Below are 22,939 nucleotides of genomic sequence, written 5' to 3'. Positions count from 1 at the left end.
GGGAGTATGAGAGAACCCACCAAAGAATACTTTTTCTTTCTGAATCCTGAACCAAGTGAGAAGTCAAAAGAATAAGGCATATGATGGCAAAAATATCTTTATTAATAATAAAATGGACATTGGAGAATATGGCTTATATATCTGTGGGAAATGGACTAATATGGAACCCATGAATGTGATTGGCTCACCAATAGCTTTGCACCCCTGTCAACTTCCCCTCCAAGGGCAGGGCCTTTGCCATTAAATTTAGTGCATAGCCAACAACAATGGTGCTCTCTGAAGGAAGGCCCACTCTGAAGAGGCACAGGTGAGGGAGCAGCCATACAGGGCAGTCCAGGGCCTAACTGTAACTCAATTAGGTAAGTCCCTTACAGGGGAGGGATAAATAAGGGCAGAGGGAAGCCACAGGGTGATGTCCCTCCTTCTAAGAAATGTAAACATCTGGATTGTAGGATATGTCTCCTTTCCACTCCATTCCCGTATATCCATATAAAACATTGCTATAAAGTTGTATTATTCAACACATGTAAAAACTGGTTGTATTCATTAGAATAGTGAAAAGAAGACTTGGAGGTTTTCATACTACCTAGAAGTGAAATTTAGAATTATGAAACCTAAGAAGTAGAAACAAGATCAGACTGAGGCACTCTGGACAGGTTAATAACGTATCACCACTTTTAGCTGATATTCTTCAGACCAACCTCACTATTTTGAGAGATTCTAAGAGCTATATAAGGCAGGGTTGTGGAAGGCAGCCTGTGGTCTTTTCCATATTGTACTGGACTGGTCTGTTCCAGCCCTCATTAATTAGCAATCCCCTCTTAGCAAAGTAGAAATGATACTTTGGAGGGAGGGCTTCAACAAAGTAGAGAAGATGCTGAGAGGAGGTGAGAGAACACCCATAAAGTGTCATGAAAAGCTTTCTAATGTAGTTTATTTATGCCTTGGTTTCTTTATGGGAGTATCTTTACTTTTTTTTGTGGAAAACTAACAAAGCTAGAGATTTTCTCTGCGTTTATTAGAAAGTAGTATATTTCAACAAGGCAGAGAAAAGCAAGGAAACCAAAAGGCAGTGTTCCTACTCTTCCTTGTTATTGGGAAGTCCAATACAACCTTGGTAGAATTAGTTTAAAAAGATGAGAAACTACATGTCTAATTTGTATATATATGTGTGTATGTATAATCTAAGCTGAATCGAAGGTTGTCAGTTTTAATTTATGAAGGTTTGGGATCCCTGGGTGGCGCAGCGGTTCAGCGCCTGCCTTTGGCCCAGGGCGCGATCCTGGAGACCCGGGATCGAATCCCACATCAGGCTCCCGGTGCATGGAGCCTGCTTCTCCCTCTGCCTGTGTCTCTGCCTCTCTCTCTCTCTGTGACTATCATAAATTAAAAAAAAAATAAAAAAAAATTAAAAAAAAAATTAAATTTATGAAGGTTTGAAGTTCTTTAAGAGAAATCCCTTGGAGAATTTGTTGGAAGGTAGGGATCTTCTCAGAGTCATGCACATGTTCATGCATATGCACTTTCTGCATATCACCTTTCTAAAATTCATTGGTTTCTGTTAACCACCCACTTTCTACAGTTAAGAGATGGGTATCCTATTTATGCTTAAAATATCTAAGAACAGAAAATCTGCCCTTTTTCCCCAATAGAGCAGTCCAGCAACAGAATAAGCAAAGGGCTATAAGAAAGTGCTTAAGTTTGGTTAATGTTGATTGTTTTAAGGAGTTGAAGAGAATACACACATGGTTTATATGGATTTTGTGATCAAGTTCTAATTCAAATTTTCCCCTCCATACAATGCTATTAATTCAGTGTGCCAGCACGCTTCTCAACACACTCACTTGTAAAGCTGTAGCTTGTTTTGTGGTAAACTCAACATTCCTCCTATATTTTTAATATTAAAAAAGAAATTGAAGTATAATGAACAATAAACATGCAATACACAGTATCATACAAAACACCTATAATACAATAGAATATACAGGTCTCAGGTATAAGGAAAAAGAAGTATTAATCATACACAAACTCTTTCAGAAAAGATGTGGGAAGACTTCTGAAATCATTTTATGAGGTCAGTATTGTTATCCTGATATTGAAGCCAGGAAAAAAAATTGTAAGAGAAACTTTGGTCTAACCCTCACACACACAGATGTAAGATTTTTTTTTTTTTTAAAGATTTTATTTATTTATTCATGAGAGACCCCCAGAAAGAGAGAGAGGCAGAGACTCGGGCAGAGGGAGAAGCAGGCTCCACGCAGGGAGCCTGACCTGGGACTCGATCCGGGGTCTCCAGGATCATGCCCTGGGCTGAAGGCAGCACTAACCTGCTGAGCCACTCGGGCTGCCCAGATGCAAAGATCTTTAACAAAATATTAGCAAATGAAACTCAGCAGTATATAAACATTTTAAGAGATCATGACCAAGTGGGGTACTTTTGATTAAGTCAAGGTGGATTTAACACTGAAAACTGATTAATGTAATTAACTGTATGAACAGCATAAAGGAGGAAAAAACATGTTCATCTCAATAGATGCAGATAAAGCATTCGACAAAGTTCAACACTCATTCATAATTTAACAGAAAAACAGCAAACAAAGAATGAAAGGAAACTTCCTCAATATGACAAAGGTTATAAAAACTTACAGCCAACATCACAGTAATGCTGAAAGACCAAATGCTTCGAAGGTTAAGATCAAGGCAAAAGTGTCTGCTCTCATCACTTCTATTCAACATAGCAGAGGTTCTAGTGAGTGCAGTAAGGCAAGAAAGGGTATACAAGTTAGAAGTGAACTGTATTTGTAGACTATAAGGTCATGCACATAAAAAAGTTCAAAGGATCTACAAAAAAAGATAAACTAGTGAGTTAGATTTTTTCTATATAAAAATCAATTGTATATCCATAAATTAGCAACAAACAAGTGGAAAATAATCTTTAAAATACACTTATAATAAGTCAATATGAAATGCTTAGGATATATTAACAAAATATGAGCAAAAATTAGACAAGACTTCTCAACAGTAAAATTAAGACCATAAGAAAATGAAATGTTGGGATAAGTAACTGTCAATTTACATCAACAGGAGTGAGGGAAAAATTAACTTCATTTCTAGAAAAAAGAATTTGACCCTCATCAAAATAACTTATAAAAGAGATGCTTCAGAAACTTGGACTTTGGAAAGTCAAGTGTACAAATTAAACCATTTCAGGATAACCACTTAATAAAAGTAGAAATAAAGGCAATGCACGAATCCAATAATAAATAGTAAAGAAGAAAAAAGGCAGAATAGAAAGCATAAAGAAAATTGATAGAAATAAATTATAGCAGTTATCACAATAAACTGAAATGGACTGGATTTGCTAGGTAAAAAATTACAACTCACTTTGGACCAAAACCAAAATCGAGTAACATGGTCTTTAATTAGTTATATCTAAAACATTAACATAGGAAGGCTTAAAGAAATGGGAAGAAAAATGATACAGTATACTAATATTAACTATATATAGGCAAATATTAACCATATATAAGTTGCCTTACCTATATCAGATGTTACAACAAGCATTATGAGGGAAAAAGATTACAACAGTAATAAAAGGAATAGTTTTAGAAACCATTCTAGAAAACAAAATAAAATCCAGAAATTTTGTGGAAGATCTTATGTTTTTTTTAGCAAATGATGAAACGAGACAAAATTGCTAAGGCTATAAAAAAACTTGAAAATGTTATACACTATTTTTGACAATTAAAGAATTTATATTTTTTCTAGCACACACCGTTAAACATTTGTAAAATCTGACAACTTACTAGTCAGAAGATTTAACAAATACCAAAGAATCAACACTGTACAGATAATTTTTTGATGTATTACCAAAAAAAGCAGCACTCAATAACAACAGTAGAAATCTCCACTTTAAGAAATATTTAACATGCCATTAAACAGAACAGATAAATACGCAATTCCTAAGGAAAAGGTAATTTAATGAAACAGAATCAAGAATTAGGAAACTTATTTAAAAAAATAATACAAAAACTTGCCCACAAAACACAGGATAAAATAGTCTTAATAGCGTTTCACTGAACCTGAATAGGTAACAATTTGTTCCATACAGCAAAAATAGAAGGTTCTCAACTAATTTTATGAAGCTAGTATGGCCTTGCTACCAAAAATATATAAGGGAAAGGATATAGGCAAATTTTATTTGTGATCATAGGTATAAAAAATCCTAAGCAAAATATTAGCAAACCAATTCCACCTCTTTAAAAACAAATGGTTTTTCAAGAAAAAAATAGAAGAAAAACTTCGTGACACTGGATTTGGCAATGATTTCATGGGTAGACAAAAGCAAAGACAACATAAGGAAATACTGATAAACTGGACTTAATCAAAATTGAAAACTTTTGTGCATCAAAGGACACTGCAACAGTAAAAAGGCAACCCACATAATGGGGAAAACATTTGCATATCACATATCTAATAAGGGATTGATATCTAGAACATTTAAGGAACTCCTAAGATTCAACAACAAAAACCACCCAATTCAAAGGCAGGCATACTACTTGAATAGACATTTTGCTGAAGGTATACAAATGGACAATAAACACATGAAATGACACTTAACATCATTAGTTATTAGGGTGAGACCACAATAAGATACCACCTCACACCATTTGGGTATTATGAGAAAACACAAAACAAGTATTATCAAGAATATGGAAAAATTGGGGACACCTGGGTGGCTCAGCAGTTAAACGCGTCTGCCTTCAGCTCAGGGCATGATCCTAGAGTGCCGGGATCGTGTCGCACATTGGGCTCCCTGTACAGAGCCTGCTTCTTCCTCTGCCTATGTCTCTGCCTTTCTCTTTCTGTGTCTCTCATGAATAAATAAAATCTTAAAAAAATATATGGAAAAATTGGAACCCCTGTGCATTGCTGGTGGGTATATAAAATGGTGCAGCCACCCTGGAACACAAAATGTTGCTTCATCAAAATATAGAATAACTATATGATCAACAATTCCACTTCTGGATATATATATTCAAAAGAATTAAAAGCAGGAACTCAAACAGATCTATGTACATAGATACTCATATATTCATTGCAGTATTATTTCTAGTAGACAAAAAGCAGAAACAACCCTAATGTCCATGGATACATAAATTGCGGTATATATACCCAATGGAATACTACTCAGTATTCTAGTACTTGAGAACTTGAAAAGGAATTAAATTCTGTTAGGTGTGGACATAGATTAAACATTATGTTAAATGCAATAAGCAGACACAAAAGGACAAGGATTGTATAATTCCATTTATATAAAGTCCCTGGAACAATCATTTATAGAGATAGAAAGTAGAACAGTAATTACTAGGGACGGTGGGGGTGGAGTAAATGGATAGTTATTTAATGGGTACAGGGTTTCAGTTGGGGATGATGAAAAAGTTCTGGAAATGGATAATGGTGATGACTGCACAACAATGTGAATGTACATAATATTACTGAACTATACACTTAATGTATATAAACAAAAAAAAAAAACACGTGACTATACAGTACCCAGCCCAGAGCTAGACAAAGAAACCAAGAGAAAGAAACCTCGATGTATGTCAAAGACAGCAAGATAGATTAGTCCATGAATAGTGCTGGGACAATTGGGCTATTCTCATGGAAAATGAAATAAAATCAGATCCTCATCTGACAAAACACCATAAGGTTTAAAGACCTACATGAATAACAAAAACTACAAATTTTAGAGAAAAACCTTAAGGGAAAAGGTGATAGAGAACATTAATATTTAAAATTCCTGAACATCAAAAAACATTAAAAAGGTAAAAATAAAGTGGAAACATAGTTAAAGCCCGTGTAAATAAAAACAAGGAATCCTAGCTAGAATATATAAAGAACCCATTCTATTAAGAAAAAGACATTTTTAATTGAAAAGTGGGTGAATTATACAATAAGCAATTCATAGAAGGTTAAGTGACTAATAAAACATTTGAATTCTCCAAGTAATTAACTCAATGAAATAACATCTCATAAGCAAGTAAAACAAAGAGAATCCATTTCACATTCATTACTTTAGGTAATTTCAATGTCCGATAGTACTGAGTGATAATGTGTGAGGAAACCGGAACTTATAAATTGCTGATAGGGTGATACACTTCTAGTGTCAGGTGAATTGGTACAACCACTTTAGGGAGCAACTCCCCTTCTAGGTACCAACTCCACGGAAACTTACTCACATGTGTGCAAGAATGTAGAATATTCACCACAGCACTAATCTGTAATTATGAAAAAGTGGAAGCAAATTGTCTCTTAAAAGAATAAATCTAGTTTATTTACATAATACTATACAATGATGAGAATGATCTACATCTGCCAACATGGATAAATCTCAAAGACAGTGGTGAATTAAAAGCTGCAAAATAAATATATACAGTGTAACATTCATGTAAAATGTCAAAATGCAAAGCAATTTTTAACAGTGTATGGGTAAACACTACAGCAAGAATACAGAAATATTAAAAGTACAAAAACAGCACATTTGGAATCATCCAATAGAGAGCTTTCTGTGGTGATGGAAATGTTCTTCAACTGCACTGATCCCAATATGGTAGCCACTAATTAAGGAACTATTCTGAAAGTCCAAGACATAACAATTTGGGATTTTGCTGAGGTATCACTGAACAATGTACACATAAGAGCTTGATGTTCAGAGCTAGTCACTTACCCAGTTACTGAGCCTAAACAACCATCAATTCTATAATAATGATCTCATATTTTATTTGTAATTTTAAATACAACAGTGGTATCAGGGATCTACAAACAACTTAAGGTATACCGTACTATGCATGTCAAGGATTTATTTTATTCAAATATTATATAAAGAGTTTCAAAAGATCCTTGGCTTGTCTTCAAAAATCATTCATTCTAGTGAATTCCCACTAAAGGCAAAAATAAAGACACCAGAAGCTTATAACAAAAACATCTTAATTTGATTTTCATTTCTAAAATTTTTGCAGAAGATACATTTTGAGTAAAATGAAGAGTTTTAGGCAGTTTAAGAAATAAGGATTAGGTCCAGTTATTTATATTTAAAAGAAAACATTTTTTCTTTTAAAAGAAAAAATAAACCAAATGTATTAGTGGTATGAAGAAAAAGCATCACATTTGAAGTATTGTTTTGAGATTTTCGTGGTCTAGAGTTCAGTCATAGAACATTCCATGGCAATGGTTCAACCCTATTGTGTACTATCTTAGAGACTCTCTATTGGAGAGATGGAGCTATATGGTATAGGATGAATTTAAACAGCATCCAACAAACACTTCACTGTATTTGCTTCATACTTTTTTTTTAGAACTGCGTCTGGAATCCTTTCTCTGTTTGAAAATAGGAGAATTCAAGAAACACAAATCTGTAAAAGGGTCTCCTCTTCTCAGTTTCCTATAAGGATAAAAAGAACTCTTAGGCATAATTAGAAGCATCTCAATACTAACTCACTCTTCATATAAAGTTATTGTAAAATATGCCAGTGCTAATATTCCCACTTCACTTTTTAATCAAAATTTTATATTTCAATAAGACTCGCTCTTGAACAAAGCTCCAAATCTTACTCCCCTCACCATGTACCATTAAGAGTGGGTTCCACAAATCAGATACTTACGAAGCGAGTGTGGGTTCCTTATAGTTCATACTGACTGCACACCTGCGCTTTGGCAGAGACACTGCTGGGCTTTCTTTCATTTTTGGAGAAAGAGAAAGTTTTCTGATTTTCGCTTCAGGATATAAGGGGACATTGGTGATATCCTTCAGGCCAAAATGAGTTGAGCAGTGATTTTCAGGTAGCGCACCTACAAAAACAGCTTTTATTGAACATGGTTCCAAATGAAAGAAAAAAGAAACACAGGAACTAAAATTGTGTGCAATTACATATCCTAAACGTATACAGAATCTAGCATTTTATTGTACAGATTTTTTTACCTATTTATCATTTTTTCATCCCAGTAACACTGAAATATTACTGTAGATGTAAAGAACTGATGCAACAGATTACTAAACTTAAAATTCTTTTTAAAAAATTATAATTTTTTAAGGATAAAGAAGAATTAAAATTTAAAATTTAAATTTAAATTATGGAATTTCATTTTAGTTCCACCTTGCTCCACAGAATCATCAATATCAAAATTTATCAGGTGGCTTCCTATAGTCTTAAAAAGCCACTTAAACTTTATTAAATCCATGAGAATTCTTTATCATAGCCTCTGTGGAGACCAGCAGGAAATGGGTTTCCTCTGGTAAAGCTAACATGTTAAAAAGTTAACCAATGTTTTCCTATCTTAAGCATCCAAATTTTCTAATTTGAAGCTGTATCTATATTGGGTGACAGGTACCCACCCAGCACATAGAAGGACACTGCAAGACAATCTCTTCAAACAGTTTTAAAAGGCAAATTGTCAAAGACAAACTAAATTATAACTGTAAAATGACTATATTTAGCAACCATGTTCTCCAGGGTTATCTAGGTTTCAAATTCTTTCTTTTGACCCCATATAAATGTATTATATTACACTAATTATTCCAATTTTTAGATTGGAAAATATGGCAAAGCAACATCCAATCCATGGTTATATTCTAGAACAATGCTTCTCAAAATTTTGTATATATAAATTCCCCCAGAGCACTTTTTAAAAAGATGCAGATTCTGATTCAAGGGTATGTTTTGAGATTCTGCATATTTAAGAAGTTTCAATGCAGTGGTGATGCTGATGATCTGGGGATTAAACTCTGAGTAATACTATATCAGAATGTTATTTTTTTTTAAACTTACTGTGTAAAATTTCAAGAATACACAAATACAGAGACAACAATATAATGAAGCCCCAGTTACCCACCTTCAGTAATTACCAACCTTTTGCCAATCTTGTTTGATTTACTGTAACATAATAGCATATTTAAAAAAATGTATTTGCATACTACCACTGCCTAACTGGTTGACCTTGGAAAGTCATTTAAATTTTTTTAGGCTTTGGGCAGCCCAGGTGGCTCAGTGGTTTAGCGCCACCTTCGGTCCAGGGCGTGATCCTGGAGACCCAGTCGGGCTCCCTGCATGGAGCCTGCTTCTCCCTCTGCCTGTGTCTCTGCCTCTCTCTCTGTGTCTCTCATGAATGAATAAAATCTTTAAAAATAAATAAATAAAAATTTTTTAGGCTTTAAGATCTCTTATAAACTATACAAACATGATGATACACTTCATAGAATTTTTCTGAGTATCAAATGAAATAGCATTATAATGTTTTGGATGCTACAACCTATAAGTTTTATACACTAACTAAATTTCCCAGATGAGAATCTTTGTGGCCAGATGTAGGCTATATCAACTTTTTGTTTCTTTTCTTTTTTTTAATTTTTTATTTATTTATGATAGGCACACAGTGAGAGAGAGAGGCAGACACAGGCAGAGGGAGAAGCAGGCTCCATGCACCGGGAGCCCGACGTGAGATTTGATCCCGGGTCTCCAGGATCGCGCCCTGGGCCAAAGGCAGGCGCTAAGCCGCTGCGCCACCCAGGGATCCTTATATCAACTTTCTGAACCATACCTACTTTTGATAAAACTAATAAAAACAAGATTTTTCTAAGCAATAGTTTTTAGATGTCTTACAAATGTCTTAGAGAAGAAAAGGAAGCCCATTGAGTAAAAAGTGTGGTCACCTTTCATTAACTAGAATGAATAAATTTTAAAATCATAGTTCCTGTTATATTGAATATAAAACAAAGCCATTAAAATGACAGGTTACTGGATTCAAATTTGTTTTCATTTTCAAGGGCCTGTTTCAGGTAAGTGTATAAAAGATATTTTAATTCGACCTAGCTCCACTAAAAAGTTTTTCCTTACCTTGGAAGCCTTCATTTACTGAAAGTAAAAATGCTTTCTCTGTAACAAGTAGTATTTGTTCTTAAAGAAGGTTTAAATTAGCTTAAAGCAGGTCATAGCCATACAATTGCGATTTCCACCCCCAAGCCCCCATTGTTTAATCAAACTGTAACTTCCCCCAAAGAGACAGATGGCAAGTCTCTAACCTCCCCCAGAGAAACAGATGGTAAGTATAGCATATAAGCATCAGGAGTGATCATTTATTATAAACATTAAAAATGCAAGCGAACAAGTAGATCACTTACTGATAGGAGTTTGTGTAAGCTTAGAATCCTCCATCTCTTTTTCATTTCTATATTTTTGTGTTCTTTTAGGTCGAGACCTGGCAACTGGGCTATCTGGTTCACTGGAGAGATCTTGACTGTACTTGCAAGTGGGCAAATAAAGGTCATCAGAATCATCTCCTGAATCACTTGATTCACAGATGCTCACTTCAAATTCCTTATTGTTTTCTTCTCTGTTAGAATCACTGCTCATTTTTTGTCGGAAAGGGGTGAGATGAATACCTTCTACCAAATTAAAATTGTAAGCATCATTGGAAGTGACAGATTCATCCAATTTTTTTTTGGAAACAGTCTTTTTATTTTCACTTTTGCTCCCTTTATACTTTGATCCAGATTTTGATTTTCTCCTTCTGTTAGCTTTTCTTTTCTCCTCTTTTCTTCCTTGTGCACCTCTATGCTTATTTTTAGCTTGTTCAAATTTATGTTGTAAAATGTTTTCTTTTGTTTTATTAGGTCTTCCTGGGTCAGTCAGCTTTGGTGATAAGTTCATTTGATCCTTATTCCATTGACAAACATTTTGTTCCACATTTTCAGATATATGCATGTTTACTAGTGGGTCTTCACATCTAATTCTTTCGGATTCAGAGGGCTGCTGTGAGAAATGACTGATTTCAAAACCATCCAAGGCATTGAACTGACATAGATTGTTAAAACGTTTCTTTAAACTTCGACGGACAGATACTGTTCTAGGTAAAGCATTGTCGTAAGTAGATTTATCTTCCTCTGAATCCAAATCAAATTCCAGGCTATGTTGAGAAACAAGTATTTGCTCTGAGAATTTAAAAAATACATGAGAAAAAGTTTTACGTTTTAGTAACCTTAAAACTCAAAACTTAAAAATTGAATTAATAAAAAGTCATTCTATAGTTCTTCCACATTTGCTGTAAGTAAAATACAAATCTGGGGAACTTAATATTCCATTTATTTTGCAATGCTCAATTAATGGTTTCTACCTGACTTGTGAAAGAATCTTATATAACCTTCAAAAATATTCTAAATGGGGTCTCTCTATCTTCCTGGTTTAAAGAAAAACTAGTAGGCTATATGTATCTATGTGTATAGGATTCAGTGGGAGAGAATCTCATATTCTAAAGTAGAACAAGCATACTGAGTAAGTGGGAGCTAAAGCGTTCTTTGAAAAACGAGTAAGATTGGGATAATTGCAAAGCCCTTCAGGTAAGAAATATAATCTGCATTTTTAGGAAAAGTGAGGATCTTTGGTTCTGCTTATTCAAATGCTATTCCTTCTTCAAAGCTTAGTTCAAATAGAGAGGACTGATATTTGAGAACAGGGACATGTCAATTTAGAAGTAGAAAGAATGGGATGGCTTTGGAGATCAGCTTTGAGTTTAAACATTAGTTTTTACCATTTGGGCTACTTCTTGTGAGATACTTTCTTTGGGTCTACATAAAATGGGACCAACAGCACTTACTTTCTGAGGTTGTTGTGAGGGTCAAGTGAGAAAGTGTATATAAAATAGCTAATACAGGAGCTTGGCACATAGTAGGGCTCAGTAAATTCCAGCCGTTTATAGCTGATTATAGATTTGGCAAAATGAATGGATGTATTTTTTTTAAAGATTTATTAATTTATTTATGATAGACATAGAGAGAGAGAGAGAGAGAGGCAGAGAACAGGAGGAGGGAGAAGCAGGCTCCATGCCGGGAGCCTGATGTGGGACTCGATCCCGGGACTCCAGGATCGCGCCCTGGGCCAAAGGCAGGCGCTAAACCGCTGAGCCACCCAGGGATCCCTGAATGGATGTATTTTAAAACTGTCATTAGTCCATGTAAAATAAACAGATTTGCTTTGAGCAGAATGCCAGATAAGCAAAGTTTAAAAGTTAAAAAGAAAAAAATTAGAGAAATTTAACTATGTTACTTGTTCACAAAGATCTCATCTTGCCCTTAACAGTATTTTTTATTTTTATTTGAATTACCTTCTATTTGGAATGATTCTCCTTGTTCTGGAAGGTGAGCTTCCTGAAGAGGAACTTGTCTAGCCAATGAAAAATAGAAATTTATTTAACAATATAATAAAAAAAAAATTAAGATTTTCTTAAAATTAAGCTTTTCTCTTTCTTTAGTATCATTTCATAATTCTAAATCAGTGTATCTGTTCAGTATTATCAAAGAAAACAACAAAAAAAAATTAAGCTGATTATACAGAGGCTGGTTTGTTATGAATGACATTCAACTCCCACTGGAAGAACTGCCTATCAATGAAGACATGCCATAACTCCTCATTTCATTTAGCTGGAGAAACAGCCAATCAGTACTGACTTACAAAATATATTACAGAAATGCAATTTGATTACTCAACTCTTTAGCAGCCTGCTTCATCATTAGCTGAGCTGTTGATTCTTTTTTTTTCTTTTTTTAATCTCTTGGTAGTATGTATCTTTAATGGTGCCTAACTACTGAACCCTCTGAAATTAATACTATTTATTTTCTTTAAAAATCTTCTCCCTCTTTGGCTCATCAAAGAATTTCCTTTATGCTTTCATACTATTACTGGCTGTTTCATTCTAATTTTATTCTTTGTTTACTATACAGAATGTTTCTCTAAACATCAAAAATTAAATATAGGTTTAGGTAATAGAGTTAGGGTAACTAATAACAACTTCAGGAATCTTATAAGAAGTAAATTACCCCATCTTCCTTTTTGATCATTACATAAATATTTTGTCAGGTCTTACAGTTCAATAGTTTTAAAACAATTCATGATTAAAATTAATATGGGGATGGAAGTCGTCTTAGTGATTACTTTTGTGAAGAGGAGGGCACAGACTTGAAAGGGACAGGAGGAGATGGCATCTGGCAGTAGTTTTAATTGGGGATAATTACATGGATGCATGGTACTATCTGGAGATATTTTTGGTTCTCATAACTGCGGGAGGGAAGTGCCACTGACGCTTAGTGGCTTAGGCCCAGGATGCTGCTAAATGTCCCACAATGCTTAGGATAGCCCTCCACAACAAAGAATGATCTGGCCTAAAATGTCAATGATTCTGAAACTGAGAAAACCCAGCAAGAAGGAGCAGTGCTCTATGTCATAATTGAAATTTTGGTTCCACAGGTCTATATATTAGTCAAACTCATCAAACTGTGTAATTAAGATTTGTGCATTTTACTGTATGCAATTATATTTCAGTAATTCTAAACAAAGTATACTTGATCCAAGAGAAGGGGAAGAGAGTATATGGGGGTCTGACCTTATTTAGGAATGAACTGGATTAGCAAGACAGGGTGATAGCTGTGTTAAACATGATGTTTTATTTCATTTCTAAACCAAATTATTTGTAGTATTGGCAAAATACGGTCATATGAATAACCAATCCTTCTTAGAATTAAAACATGACACAAACTCAGTTATATTTAAATAAGTAGCTTATTCCTAGACTCAAAAAAGTAAATATAAGAAACGTTTGGCTTGGCTATATGTAACAGAGTATCAACGTACCAAATTTTTAAAAAAGCATTTTTAGTAGAGAAAAAGATCAGACTCCAAACACCAGAATCTATACGATGCAAATATTCTTTCATAAATGTATCACAGAATTAATTCTTTTTTTGTTTTTAGTAATCATAATAATGAATTTGATACTAACGGTAAATCCTTCACAGATAAATCCCCAAGGTTGTTGTCATTATTGGAGTCCATTCCAGAGGGACATACTTCTCGGTTCTGTTAATATATTAAAACAAAGAAAACATTGGTATAATTGAAATATTCATAACAAAGCATTCATTTATTCAACAATAAAAATGGATGAGCAGTCTACTGTGGTGCTGGGTGTTGTTCTCAGAACTGGACTTACAGCAGCGAAAAAATAGATATAGCTAAAAAACAGATTTAAGTCCAACCCTCTTAAAGCTTACATTATAGTGTAGGGAGAGAAAAATTTAAGACAAAAGGAAAGAGAAACAAATAATTTCAGATATTGCTAAAGTGCTAATCAGGAAATACTCAGAGTTGAAGTGACAGAGTACTTGAAGTTGGAGGGTTTTCTTAGATAGCATGACTTTCATCTGAAATGTAAAGAATGCAAAGGAGCCAATCATTGAAAGAGCAGGGAAAGAAAAAGCAGAGGAAACAGCAAATACAAAAGTCATGATGTAGGAAAATCCTTGCTGTGTTTAGAAAAGAAAGGCCATTGTGGCTAGAGTCATCTATGACCTTTCTTAATAAGAATGGTAGGGGAAGTGCATGCAGAGGCCTTGAGAGTTACAAGTTTGGATTATAGTCTAAGTGTGATGGGAAGTCACTTAAATATTAAGCAGGAAGTAAAATGATCTAAGTTTTAAAAAGATCAGTCTGGCCACTGTGTGAAACATGGGGATTGAAAGGGGCCAAGAGCAGAAAGAGTGAGGAAGTCATTGCAGTAAATCTAATAAGACGTGCATATTAGCTAGGACTTGAGTCCTATGGCTATACAGGTGAAGCCCAGTGGAAGGTGTTGAAAGACCAAAGTGTGCTGAGATTGAACAGAGATGGAGGTGGGGACAGTGAGGGAGAGGGAAGCCTCTTTAGTTTTATTTATTTTTAAAGATTTTTATTTATTTATTCATGAAAGACACACAGAGAGAGTGAGAGAGAGAGAGAGAGAGAGAGAGAGAGAGGCGCAGAGACACAGGCAGAGGGAGAAGCAGGCTCCATGCAGGGAGCCCAATACGGGACTCGATCTTGGGACTCCAGGATCAGGCCCTGGGCTGAAGGCAGGCACTAAACCGCTGAGCCACCCAGGGATCCCCGCCTCTCTAGTTTTAACTTGAACAAATGGATAGGCTGTTTTATGAGGTAAGACTTACAGAGAGGCAGAATTACACAATATTTTTGGGAGAGGGAAAATAGAGTTGTGCTTCATACAAAATATGTTTGAAATCCTTTATAAATATTTAGGTGAATATATCAAATACTAGTCATGTGTGTGTGCCTTTATAAGTCTTGAGCTATAAACTGGAGGTCATCAGCAGACAGTATTTAAAGCCATGGGAGGATAAGATAGGTCTAGCTAGGACAAATGACATTTGAAGGTAAAGAACTGAGCAAAACAGACCGACAGGGAATAGTCAGAAAAGCAGGACAACTTAGGAGAGTATGATAGTAAGAAAGGCAAGAGATCAAAGTATGTTGTTTATTAATTCAAGGTCAAGAAGAAAGAGAAATGGCCAGTAAATTTGGTCACAAAAATTGGGGTTTGTGGGCACCTGGACAGTGACCATAGAATGATGGGGATACAAGAGTGAGTTCAAATGTAAATAGAAACTGAAGAATGAAGATGATAAGTGCACTGTTCTCTTTGCCTTTTTTTTTTTAATTTGGTTTGTATTTGTTACAACCTCTTAAAGCAGAATGTGACTTGAGCACTACATTTCCACTCACAAAACTTGCGGAGTTACTTCTTGAACAGCTTTACAACACACTTAAGGAGGCCTAGAATTTCGCTAAACAATACTCTTCTTTGGAAAACAAGCCCTATCCATGGCTACTCCCATCCAGTTGGTTCTACTAAACTACTAGTTTCTAGAAGCCTAGTATATGCAGTTGAGAACGACAAGGGACAGAAGATTTAAAAAGACCCTAGAAGGTGTTAGTTGTTTTAACCAGTATTTCTTCTTTTACACATCTGTTGTAAAGGGAAGCAGAGAAATGAGGAGTTAAGGGATATGAAACCAGGAGAGGTTTTATTTATTTTCTTTTCTTCTTAAGGCAAGAGATACTAAAGCACATCTGTATGATAGCTAGAATGATTCAGCCAAGAGGGAAATACGTGTTGAAAGAGCACAAACTTTCTAGAGGAAAGTCCTAGAGATGAGAAAAAGGGAATCTGAAGCACAGGGGAGGGCTCAGCCTTCAATAGGAGCAGAGGCTCCTCTACCACTGTGACAGGAGGGAAGATGAAGAATACAGGGTAGACACAGGCAGATTTGTCGATTTGTATTAGGAAGGTGAAAGCTCCAGACAAATTCCATAGAGGTCATTCTAATTCAGTTCAGTTGTTTTTTGAAAATTTTTTTAAAAAAGATTTTATTTATTTGAGAGAGAGAAAGTGTGCACTAGCAGGTGGTAGGGGTTAAGGGAGAGGGCATAGCAGACCCCTGGTGAGCAGGGAGCCAAAGCAGGGCTTTGACCCTCAGGATCATGACCTGAGCCAAAGACAGATGCCCAACTGACTGAGCCACCCAGGTGCCCCTATTTTTTTAATTTGATGCATATATAAGATGCTGGTATTATGATAGGTTAAAACTTTAAAACTGTTCAAGAGAAACAAAACAACTAGAAATTTAATCCTGTTAAAAGTCTTTAATTTAGGGGCATCTGGATCGCTCCGTTAAGTGTCTGCCTTCAGTTCAGGTCCCAGGATCCTGGGATCTAGCTCTGAGCCTTGCTCTTTCTGTGTCTCTCTAATAAATAAATACAATCTAAAAAAGTCTTAAATTTATTTTCAGTAAGGCTAAATATTCTAAATTTAAGTAGCATTATTGCTGAAGATAAATAAAGGAGACTATTTCATTACAGAATAATATAATTTAATAACAAGTTACTAAAATGATTCATTATAAAAGCTAGGGAATAAAAAGCTATTAGAAATTATGTTGTAGGGATCCGTGAGTGGCTCAGCGGTTTAGCGCTTGCCTTTGGCCCAGGGCGTGATCCTGGAGTCCGGGGATCAAGTCCCACGTCAGGTTCCCTGCATGGAGCCTGCTTCTCCCTCTGCCTGTGTCTCTGCCTCTCTCTCTCTCTGTCTCTCATGAATAAATAAAATCTTAAAAAAAAAATTATGTTGTGATTAATCCTTAAAAACTAAGTTAACTATTGATAGGCAAGAAAAATATTCTTCTTATCAAAGCATTTTAAGCTTTTCCATCACTGATAAATTGACTTGATAAACACGGAAGCATGAGTATAGAATGATGGTTGAAAGGGAGTGACACATGTAGCAACTATATGGCAGAAAACAAACTTTGATATCTTAAATGCTAAGGACACTTTTGCCCGGCAACTAATAATATGGTTTAATGAATACTCAAAAATCATTGTAAATGTCAAAATGCCTGCAATAACAATTTTTTTTCCTACTGTTCAGGTACTCATTTTTCACTATTCTATATATGATTTCACCAAAAACTTAGAAAAGGGAAAAGGAAGACTCAAATGTCTCTGGAGAGATTTTTTTTTTTCCCTCACTAGTTGACTGAACAAGGAAAAGAAAAAAAATCAGGAAAGATTATATTCTGAAGGAAAAAAACCCACAACCAACCTTTATAAACAAGCTAACCCTCACAGGAAGAAAAAGCAATTATATCAAATCTTTATAGACAATTCTTTGCTACGCTCTATATGCATGTATTGTATATATGTATGTATATTCTCTATATGATACATAGACAAAATATGGAATCATGTTAGTTGCAGGGAAGCAAGAACTCTTTCACTGACTCCCCCTGGCAGCAGAGAGCTGACTAATTCCCTTCCTGAGTCTATAACCTTCCCCTAATCACTATGGTCTGGCCTTCTTCTCTGGTTTCCTGGCCTAAGTATCCACACAAATGTCTTTACTAGCATAGCAAACAGATGACCACCCAGAAACAAAGTAAACTTTCTGTTAATACAGAGTTAATGTATACTTTTCCTTAACCAACTAGTAGGTAAAAATGACTCTCCAAGAGAGCACTTCAATACTTCCCTCCCAAAGTAGGGTAGTTCTTATAAAACCTCACTAGATATAACAAAACTACATAGAAGAGCTAAGATTTATACCACTGATTAAAACTTCTGGTCTACATCAAGTACTGCTTTTAGACCTTTAGCTATCTTTGACTCACTTGGCTGAACAGTTGAAGGGACCAGCAGTGCAACAGATTAACCTCATTCTTCTGTACTTTGTCTTGCTACCTACTTTCAGAACCAAGTTATACAAGCTCAAGCCTCAATCACATATGTGCTTGAAGTTTTCTTTAACTTCAACAAACAAACAACAGCTGTGCTGAGGCACTGAAGAAAGAGGTTTTGATCAATTCACTACTAACAGAGCTATCAGTAATTAATTTAAATCAAACATAATTGATCTATCAACTCATGGCTGTCACACTTTTTCCTAAGAACTTCAGTCTTTGTAATGAAAATACCTGAGAAGTTTCTTCTGTTTCTTGTGAAGTCAGTTTTTCTTTCAATGCATACAGCTGACACGTGAGATAGTAACATTCTCTTCTCAGTTGCAAGATGATATCTTGGGCTTCTCTCACTTTAGACTTTTCATTTTCCAAAGCTAAAACTAACATTCTGTTGTTGTCTTGGTAGTTTTTTAGCAGTGTAGAAGTGTTAGCTAAAAGAGAATTAAAAAAAAAAAAAAAAAGAGAGAGAGAGAGAGAGAATTAAAGATTTTTTTTTATTATGTATTAAATCCAAACTTAAAAAGTGATGCAAAAGCACACGAAAATCTCTTACAGATTATTTGGCATGGCGCAGCTATAAAAGACTTTCGTTTGCCAATCTCTGCCAAATTTTTATTCCTTTTCTCTTTCATCCGTCTCTTTATGTCTTCAAGACTATCTTGAAAGGACTTTTTAAGGCACCTTTCCTTGGCCATCTTCTACCTAGGAACTTAAAACAATAAAAAGCATTTAATTTTTCTAACAGATAATATCAAATATAAAACAAGACTGAAAACACAGGCTGTTTGTAAAGAATGGATTAAACAGACTTAATAACTGTAGAATTAGCTTAAAGAAGGTGGCTAACCTGGTAATAACTTACATTTTGCAGCTTTCAAATCTCATTAATATTTTGGCATAATATTATCCTCCTCAGGTACTTTATAGGGAAGGTTAATAAATGTGCATTTCAACTCAAAGACTCTGTAATATGCCACTATGTATTAACAAATATCCCCTGGGGCTTACTATATAGTAGGCATTATGGGAAATACTTAGTATTCTATTTTGATGTTATTATGTTTCCTACAGACCATGTTTATGACCAACATTTACTGTTTTAGTATTTACTAGACTTACAGCATTAATTTAGAGGTAATGATATATGTGGGCCTTGTTTTCCAGTTCTTCCCTCACTTGATTAACTTTCTTCCATGCTCTTTTAACCCAACACTTAAGATATGCACACACTCAAGAAAGTCAAGGTGATCTTCAGGTGTTTAAACTATGTAGCACTATATACAGTTTTAATAGGCTATCATAACAATTATAGAGCTAGAAAGAATAGGAACTGAGGCAGGGGAACATGCTAGTTTTCTCAAAGTTTATTTTTAAAACTCAGGTCTGTTAGTTCCTAGTAAGTCATGAATATAGCAAACAATCCATTAAATAATGGTTGTTCTACATACTGTTAAAAGTGGCAAAACAAGTGCTGATAGTGTCATATGCTAATACATGAATATACTTAAATTTTTCAATGCTGCAAGTCAGATTTGGTTCAATATTCTGCTACTAAGCCTATCAAACTACTTTTCATGAGCATCTTTTAACCTAGATTGCACTCTGCAGATCTTAAAATTACAAAAGGAAACTGGCAATACAGTTTATAAGAATAAAATTCTTATTTCCTACAACCATATATACAATTTTCACTACAAAAGATACCTCCATCTCCTCTAAGTTAGTCAAGTATTTTACTGTACCTTACCTTTTCTCAGGTATTTTCTCCAGGCCTTACTTATTTTCCTCTATACAGTGTCTGGAGGTATTAAATATAGATGTGTAGATCTCATTTATTATTTTCTGACAGTGAAGATACAATATATACTGAGATGTTTCTGGTAAAGCAAGCACAACTATTTTTTTTTTAAAGCACTAACGTTAAGTTGTACAAAACAATGAATCACAATGGAATTTTTTTTGTCTCTTTCCTTTTCTTTCTTTTCTTTTCTCTTTCTTTTCTTTCTTTCTCTCTCTCTCTCTCTCTTTCTTTCCTTTTTTTTTTTTTTTTTAATTCATTAGAGACAGAGAGAGAGGCAGAAACATAGGCTGAGGGAGAAGCAGGCTCCCGGGTGGCCTGCTGCGGGACTCGATCCTAGGATCACGACTTGGGCCAAAGGCAGATGCTCAACCACTGAGCCACCCAGGCGTCCCCACAATGGAGTTTTTGAAATTCTAATCGGAGATGTTTGATAGCCATACAGATTAAGTGACCGATTCAAGTTAGTTTAACAAAGCCTTACCTAAATATCTTTCGTTATTCCCTTTAAGCAACTTAAAATCACAAGAGAGATTTGGTGTACCCAAAGTTCCCCGTCTAGCCCATTAACATGGGGTACGGTGGAGACAACGCATGAAACAGGTCACAGCGCAGGACGAGTCCGTCTGTATTCAGGTGAGGGGTCTAGCTAGATTCAGAAGAGCCTGGAATATTTGATCTCCGCCATCATTCTTTCATCATTCCTGCTGCGGAACGGGGCAGCCAGGTAGGGCAGCGATCAGTGCCAGCCGCTCCAGGGCAGGGTGGACGAAACAGCAAAACAAGGACACCGACGGAACCGCGCCGCACAAAGAGCGGCCAGTTTGTGTGCCCTTACGTTAAGCGTGGCTTCTAGAGGTGCTATGGATGCCTCTACACATCACTGAATCCACAAAATCCTGCAAGGCGGAAAGGTAGCGTACCCGTGTATTTGACCAAAGAGTGAACGGGGGCGTGGGAAGGCTCAGGTCGGGTGGGCGAACAGAGAAAGGCACCGGGTCAGCCCGACTCCACGGCCCCCACACCGAACTCAGAACGACAGAGAGATCCCTGGAGGAAGAGGCACAGGGGCCACAACACCCCGCTCCACACCTGGAGACCTGTGGCCTCCTCTTTCTCGGAGAGGCTCCCGTGCAGCGGACGTGGGGGTGTTGCCCGGAGAAGGCCCGGAAATCCTCCTCCCGCAGGTACGTCCCAAACAGTACCTTGGTCACCACCTGTGCCGCAGCTGCCGCCCTCCTTGCATCCCAAAGTTCCGCGAGGCCGTCCTGCCGGTGTATCCCGAGCTTCGGACCCTCCAGCCCCAGGCTCCGACAGCGGGTCGCCCGCCAGCTAACGCGACCACATTCGAAATTCTCCGCCGCGCTCCCCCATTGGGCGGCGGACGGACGGTCACGTGAGGCGCCGGCGCCGCCGCGGACGCGGCAGAGCCCCGCCCCGCCCCCGCCCCGCCCCCGCCCCGCCCCGCCGGGCTGCCCACGTGACCCGACCCGAGCCTCCACTTCCGGCGTCTGCAGCTCCAGGGCCTCTGGAGGGCGGAGTCTCCAGTCAGCGCGTCGGCCTGGGGGCGCTTTTCCGCTCGCGGTCGTCGGCTTTCAGGGGTGGAGCCGCCGGGAGATCGTAAAGGGTGGGTATTTCGGAGCGTTCGACGAGCTTCCTGTTAACTTTAGTTTTGCGGTCTCCCCGTCTTCGAGATTGTACTCGTGGGCTCCCTCTTGTGAGGAGAATCTCCGGAATGGTTCGCCCGCCGAAGTGGTCGACCTGCTGAAGAGAGGCATCTGGGAGGGATATGAAAGCCAAAGTAGGAAGCGAGTTTCGGATTAACGGGACGTTTTTAGGGAAGTTCCAGATACCTGAAATATTCAGCTCCGGCTGCCTGTGGCTCTTGAGCGCTCGAGACATGGCGCTAGCATCCACATAGCTACTGACCGACTCAGCAGCCTGGGGAATGTTCCTTATTGATTTTTAAACTCTCCCCCAGCCTTTCCATGCCCTGTCGGTCACCCGTCCGGTCAGTTCTGCCTTTTAACTTTTTTTTTTTTTTTCCACGTGCAAACCCCACTATTTTCCGTACCCCAATCCGGCCGGATTCCTCCTCCCTTTCTGTGAACTGTAGCGGTACCTACTCTGACCGCAGCCTCCACTCCCTTTTGTTCTTCACAGAGTGGTATTTTGATAAAGCAGATATGATGGAGTGCGAGACTCTTAAATGGCTCTCCACTGCGTTTAAGATCGAGTTCAAACTCCCAAAGTTTGGCTTTAAAGAGCCCTGTGGTTTCTACTTTCACTTCTGGATTTCATTTCCTTGTAACTCGTCTTGCTACTTTTGCCCATGCTGTTTTTTCTTTGTTTGTTTGTCAAGAGCAGTCTTTCCTTTACCGGGGCTGCCTTCGTCGTATTCATGCTGCAGGTCTTATTGTAGAGGTGAAATTTTTTCAGAAAGCCTTATCTGTCCCTAAAGGCTCCTTAATCAGCCTGCTTTGTTCATCCTTGGTGCCATGCACGCACTTTTCCTTTCGTACCACTTGTGGCCTTGACTTATCATTCATTGTCTGTGTATTCAATTTGCATAAAGGTAGAAACTATATATATATATATATGCCTGTATGTAGTTAAATATTCAGCCTCTACTTAGCAATTTGCCATTAGTAAGTATTCACTGAGACAATAAAAGAATGAGTAAATGAAACGTAAGCAGTTGTTCTGAATTTAGGCATTCAATTCATCATGAAATTTGTTTTTTAGATAACATTTACATCCGTATTCTTTTTTTTTAAAGGAGACAGAGGTAGAAACAGGCAGAGGGAGAAGCAGGCTCCATGCAGGGAGCCCAATGTGGGACTCGATGCCAGGACCCGGAGATCACACCCTGGGCCAAAGGCAGGCGCTAAGTCGCTGAGCCACCCAGGTGTCCCCACATCCTCAGTCTTGTCTAGACCTCACCCTCATGCCTTCTTGGCTTGATGGAAGAGATCTGAACATCTGTCTTTAGCCAACAACTTGTTTTCCAAGTGTTATGAGCGGGA

The 22,939-nt window shown here is 37.0% G+C and overlaps 1 protein-coding gene and 1 long non-coding RNA gene across 5 annotated transcripts in view; one reads left to right on the top strand and one right to left on the bottom strand.

Moving 5' to 3' along the window:
* Positions 1-6,308: 6,308 nt before the first annotated feature.
* Positions 6,309-21,334, bottom strand: SGO1 (shugoshin 1). 2 transcript variants are annotated; one of them, XM_072726739.1, is made up of 8 exons: positions 21,119-21,334; positions 18,669-18,824; positions 18,350-18,546; positions 13,828-13,904; positions 12,157-12,215; positions 10,178-10,987; positions 7,665-7,851; positions 6,309-7,444 (listed from the first exon to the last, which is right to left on the bottom strand). In XM_072726739.1, the coding sequence occupies exons 2-8, from the start codon at positions 18,808-18,810 to the stop codon at positions 7,342-7,344; spliced, it is 1,575 nt and encodes a 524-aa protein (XP_072582840.1). In that variant the 5' UTR covers positions 18,811-18,824; positions 21,119-21,334; the 3' UTR covers positions 6,309-7,341. The 2 variants fall into 2 exon arrangements, with proteins under 2 accessions (XP_072582840.1, XP_025862217.2); XM_026006432.2 differs by having other exon boundaries at positions 20,398-21,295.
* An 82-nt stretch (positions 21,335-21,416) lies between these two features.
* LOC140594453 (uncharacterized) overlaps positions 21,417-22,939 on the top strand; it is a 640,333-nt gene continuing 638,810 nt past the window's right edge. For 2 of the 3 annotated variants that reach the window (XR_011995251.1, XR_011995252.1), the window contains exon 1: positions 21,420-21,540. This is a non-coding gene — a long non-coding RNA (uncharacterized lncRNA). Of the gene's footprint in view, positions 21,541-22,939 lie in introns of all 3 variants that reach the window. The other variant, XR_011995253.1, reaches the window with a different exon arrangement.

The sequence above is a fragment of the Vulpes vulpes genome, chromosome 11 (assembly GCF_048418805.1).
Source record: "Vulpes vulpes isolate BD-2025 chromosome 11, VulVul3, whole genome shotgun sequence".
Lineage (NCBI taxonomy): Eukaryota > Metazoa > Chordata > Mammalia > Carnivora > Canidae > Vulpes > Vulpes vulpes.
This window is presented reverse-complemented; position numbering and strand designations above follow the sequence as displayed.

What these genes read in the sequence shown, in the direction of transcription:
- SGO1 (XM_072726739.1), bottom strand. Translation starts at nt 18,810, where the DNA reads ATGGCCAAGGAAAGGTGCCTTAAAAAGTCCTTTCAAGATAGTCTTGAA. An exon ending in AAACAGAAGAAACTTCTCAG is followed by an intron (nt 13,905 to 18,349) that starts GTATTTTCATTA and finishes ATATATTAACAG; the next exon opens with AACCGAGAAGTATGTCCCTC. An exon ending in GCTTACACAAACTCCTATCA is followed by an intron (nt 7,852 to 10,177) that starts GTAAGTGATCTA and finishes CTGTTTTTGTAG; the next exon opens with GTGCGCTACCTGAAAATCAC.